The sequence below is a fragment of the Sturnira hondurensis genome, unplaced genomic scaffold (assembly GCF_014824575.4).
Source record: "Sturnira hondurensis isolate 20B ecotype Veracruz unplaced genomic scaffold, ASM1482457v3 Scaffold0018097, whole genome shotgun sequence".
Taxonomy (NCBI): Eukaryota; Metazoa; Chordata; class Mammalia; order Chiroptera; family Phyllostomidae; genus Sturnira; species Sturnira hondurensis.
Genome location: NW_028090728.1, coordinates 4,261,082 through 4,264,628, shown reverse-complemented (window position 1 = coordinate 4,264,628; position 3,547 = coordinate 4,261,082). Strand labels below are relative to the sequence as shown.

General features: G+C 58.5%; 1 protein-coding gene across 1 annotated transcript; it reads left to right on the top strand.

Moving 5' to 3' along the window:
* The first annotated feature begins 227 nt into the window (after positions 1 to 227).
* Positions 228 to 3,277, top strand: RNF187 (ring finger protein 187). The gene is made up of 4 exons (XM_037068825.1): positions 228 to 248; positions 312 to 794; positions 1,907 to 1,999; positions 2,191 to 3,277. The coding sequence occupies exons 1-4, from the start codon at positions 228 to 230 to the stop codon at positions 2,488 to 2,490; spliced, it is 897 nt and encodes a 298-aa protein (XP_036924720.1). The 3' UTR covers positions 2,491 to 3,277.
* The last annotated feature ends 270 nt before the right edge of the window (positions 3,278 to 3,547 follow it).

Below are 3,547 nucleotides of genomic sequence, written 5' to 3'. Positions count from 1 at the left end.
CTCGAAAGCCAATTATCAGCAACTCCCCTCCCCTCTGGGTGCTTGCAGTTCAGGTCCTATCAGCTCACAAGACTTTAAATGCTCTCCAAATAATAAAAATTGTTTTCTCTCTCTCCTACACGTAATTTATGAGGGAAGTGACAAATGCTGTAAGATTTCCTGTTGCGATGACGTGGAGGGCTCACCGGTCACAGAGTGAAGGTCTCTGTTGACAAGACTCAAGGGTAATGTACACCGCTGCTAGGACCGTGCGTGGAGCGCCCGGTCGTCTCCGCCCCGCGCATCTCGGTCGCCATCCTTGTCCCTTCTAGCGCAGCGTCTGGGTTTTCCATCCGCGACCGGGTCCCGGTCCGCACTCGCCGGCCTCTTCGCCTGCGCCCTCTTTTAGGGCCCCCGCCGCCGCCCTGGCGTTCCCCGCAGGCCCTGGTGAGGCCGCCTGCGCCTTATGCCAGCGGGCGCCCCGCGAGCCGGTGCGCGCCGACTGCGGCCACCGCTTCTGCCGGGCGTGCGTGGTGCGCTTCTGGGCGGAGGAGGATGGGCCCTTCCCCTGCCCTGAGTGCGCTGATGACTGCTGGCAGCGCGCCGTGGAGCCCGGCCGCCCGCCGCTCAGCCGCCGCCTGCTGGCGCTCGAGGAGGCGGCCGCAGCACCTGCGCGCGACGGCCCGGCCTCGGAGGCTGCGCTGCAGCTCCTGTGTCGTGCTGATGGGGGTCCGCTGTGCGCCGCCTGCCGGATGGCAGCAGGGCCCGAGCCGCCCGAGTGGGAGCCCCGCTGGAGGAAGGCACTGCGCGGCAAGGTGCGCGCGGGTGGTGCCCTGTGCGCCGCCATCCCCTTCCCGACCCTCGCCAGACGGAGCACTGAGTCTTACAGTCCTCCTGGGGACGACTCCCTGTCCACCCTCCCCCTCCTCTAACTGATGCCCTGTTCCCAAATACCCCACCTCCCATCCCCTTAGGCCCATTCTTTTCTCTTTGGACTGCCGTTCTTTTTTCTCCAGCTGCCCACCGCGTCCTGCGGCAGGTTCCGCTCCTGTGCCTAGTTCCCGAGGCCCTACTGCTCCTCCTTCGGGCATGACGTCACTTTGTGGTAGCCTCCTCCCCAGGGGTGAACCCTCCCCTGAGACTGTCTAGCAGTTAAGGCTCCTCTGTATTCCATTCCCCGCCCCCCACCCTTCTTGTCTCCTCAGCCCTCTTTGGGTTTCCACGTCTGTTCTGGTACCTCATCTGCATTGCATGTGGTGTCTGATCCTGGGTGGGAACCGCTAACTGGCAACCTAGGAACCCAGTCTTGTGGGTAGTGTGCGCTCAGCATCATATATCAAAGAATAGACTAGCTGGGGGACTATTAGACTAATAGACTATTAGACTAATAGATTCGCTTTTGGGGGACTCTTCCTGCCTGGTGGGGAGGGGAGGAGGGTTCTTCCACCTCACATGGTCAGCGCACAGCCAGTGTCAGTGTCTCCAGGCCCCGGGTGTGGCCATGTCCACCCTAAAGGGGCCACCATGTTCATCAGAGAGTCCTAGAGTGACCCTGCCTGGGCCATTCCTCCTGAACAGGATGTGGTGACTATTGGCAGATACCACCCTCCATTCCTGTGCTTGTGACAGTAATATCAGGTAGCTGAGGGGACACTCATGTCCAGTTATCTACTTAGATTCTTGGCATGGAATTTTCTGTGAGGCTTCCTCAGGGAACAAGCTTAGTGGAGTCACTAAGAACTCTCTGGTATCTGCAGCCTGTTTGCATGAGGCTGGCAGGATAGGACTGACCATGCCTTGGGGCCTTCTGGATAGTCAGATCTTTAGTGAACTCAGGAGGTGCAATGTACCCTGGACTGGGCCAAAAGAGGGGTGTCCTAGACCTTCAGGTTTGGCCCCCTGCCTGGTAACCAGCTTCTCTTTGCAGGAGAGCAAGGGGTCTGTGGAGGTCATGAGGAAAGATTTGAATGATGCTCGGGACCTGCATGGCCAGGCTGAGTCTGCTGCTGCTGTGTGGAAGGCAAGTGGGAGTAGCCCTGGGGTGCACATGAATGAAGGGACATGGGTATGTACTCTGACCATATCTGGCAGGGCCTTGGGATGCAGCTGAGCCCTGTGTAGCTGACCTTCTCTTCTTGAAGTGGTCAGCATGGGGCTGGGGTCCTGGGTGAAGCCTGAGGACACAGATGTCCTTCTCTGCCCTCCCTGCAGGGACATGTGATGGACCGCAGAAAGAAGGCCCTGACTGACTACAAGAAGCTTCGGGCTTTCTTTGTGGAGGAGGAGGAGCGCTTCCTGCAGGAGGCGGAAAAAGAGGAGGGGTCCCCTGAGGACGAGGATGCTGACCCTGCAGAGAGGTTCAGGTCCCTCCTGCAGGCCCTGTCAGAGCTCGAGCGGAGGCACCGAAACCTGGGCCTCAGCATGCTGCTTCAGGTGGGCCCCGCCCCATCTGAGGGTGCTGAGCAACCAAGAGAAGGCTTCCATTTGGGGCTGAATTTCAGGAATCAGTGAACCAGAAGGCACCCCAGCCTCCATGGCATTGGCGATGTTTTATGAGGCAGGGTTGCACCCCAGTGTTGAAGCACTGGGCCCCTGTGCTACCCTAGTGCTCTGCAGGCAGGAGCTGGCTGAGGGGTCCAGGAGCACAAGGACCACCCAGGAAGCCAGTGGCTATCTGACCCTCGTTCTTCATGTCCTCACACCCTATTTTGGGGGCCATGCCTAACCCTTGAGGCTCTGGGTTCTTTGCATTCCCTCTGATCCTGAGCCAGCAGCCTCTATCCTTCTCTTTTCTGGGCTAAGGTGATTTCACTCCTGGAATGCTGGTTAATCAACTCTGGTGGGTGGTGGTTTTGGGTGATGATTGGAGGGCAGGGCCTTGGCTTGAGCCTTGGAAAGGCGTCTGTGGCCGGTGGAACTGGGGCATGGTCGTCTGGGTTTCAGGATGGCTACTCCCTCCTCTACTTCCCTCTCTCTCTTTCCCTGTCTCTTTCTCCCTGCAGTGATGCCAGGCAGAGGACGCTGGCTCAACCATGGCCCAGCCCCCAGCTGTTCTTCCATCCGCCTCCTTCAGGACTCCGGAGGGTCTTCACCTAAGTATAGACTGGGCTTTGTACCGTAGGTGCCACCTTGGGCTATCCCCTCAGCAGTGTCCATGTTTTTTCCTCGGGTGGTCTTGTTTCTGGGCTATAAAAGCCAGTTTCACTGTGGAGACCTGAAGTGGTGGGGGGCATCCGTAACCCAAGTGTGTCCTGTTCTCTATCTTCATAAAGCTATTGTTGCTGCTGCTGTCTCTTCAGATCTGCCTGAGGTCTCTGTGGCTGCTGTCGTCGTCACAGCTACCAGGTGTCTGGGTTGTCCAGACCCGGAGCCCACTGCCTTTAAACGCTGCCCAGGATGAGCCTGTTCCCACTAGGTTTGAAGACCCCCCCCCCAAGCATTGGACACAGGGGTTAAGATTAAATTTGGGGTGATCATCCAAGGAAAGGGAGGCTCAGGGCACGCAGATGGGGAGGGTGAGCAGATAGGTCAACCTGCCACTCCTTTTTAAGGTCCCCCATAAACTACC

Excerpts from the sequence above, each read along its gene's own strand:
- RNF187 (XM_037068825.1), top strand. The coding sequence starts at position 228 with ATGTACACCGCTGCTAGGACC. Across the intron at positions 249-311 it reads TGTACACCGCTGCTAGGACC|CGCAGCGTCTGGGTTTTCCA; the intron begins GTGCGTGGAGCG and ends TGTCCCTTCTAG. Across the intron at positions 2,000-2,190 it reads CTGCTGCTGCTGTGTGGAAG|GGACATGTGATGGACCGCAG; the intron begins GCAAGTGGGAGT and ends CCCTCCCTGCAG.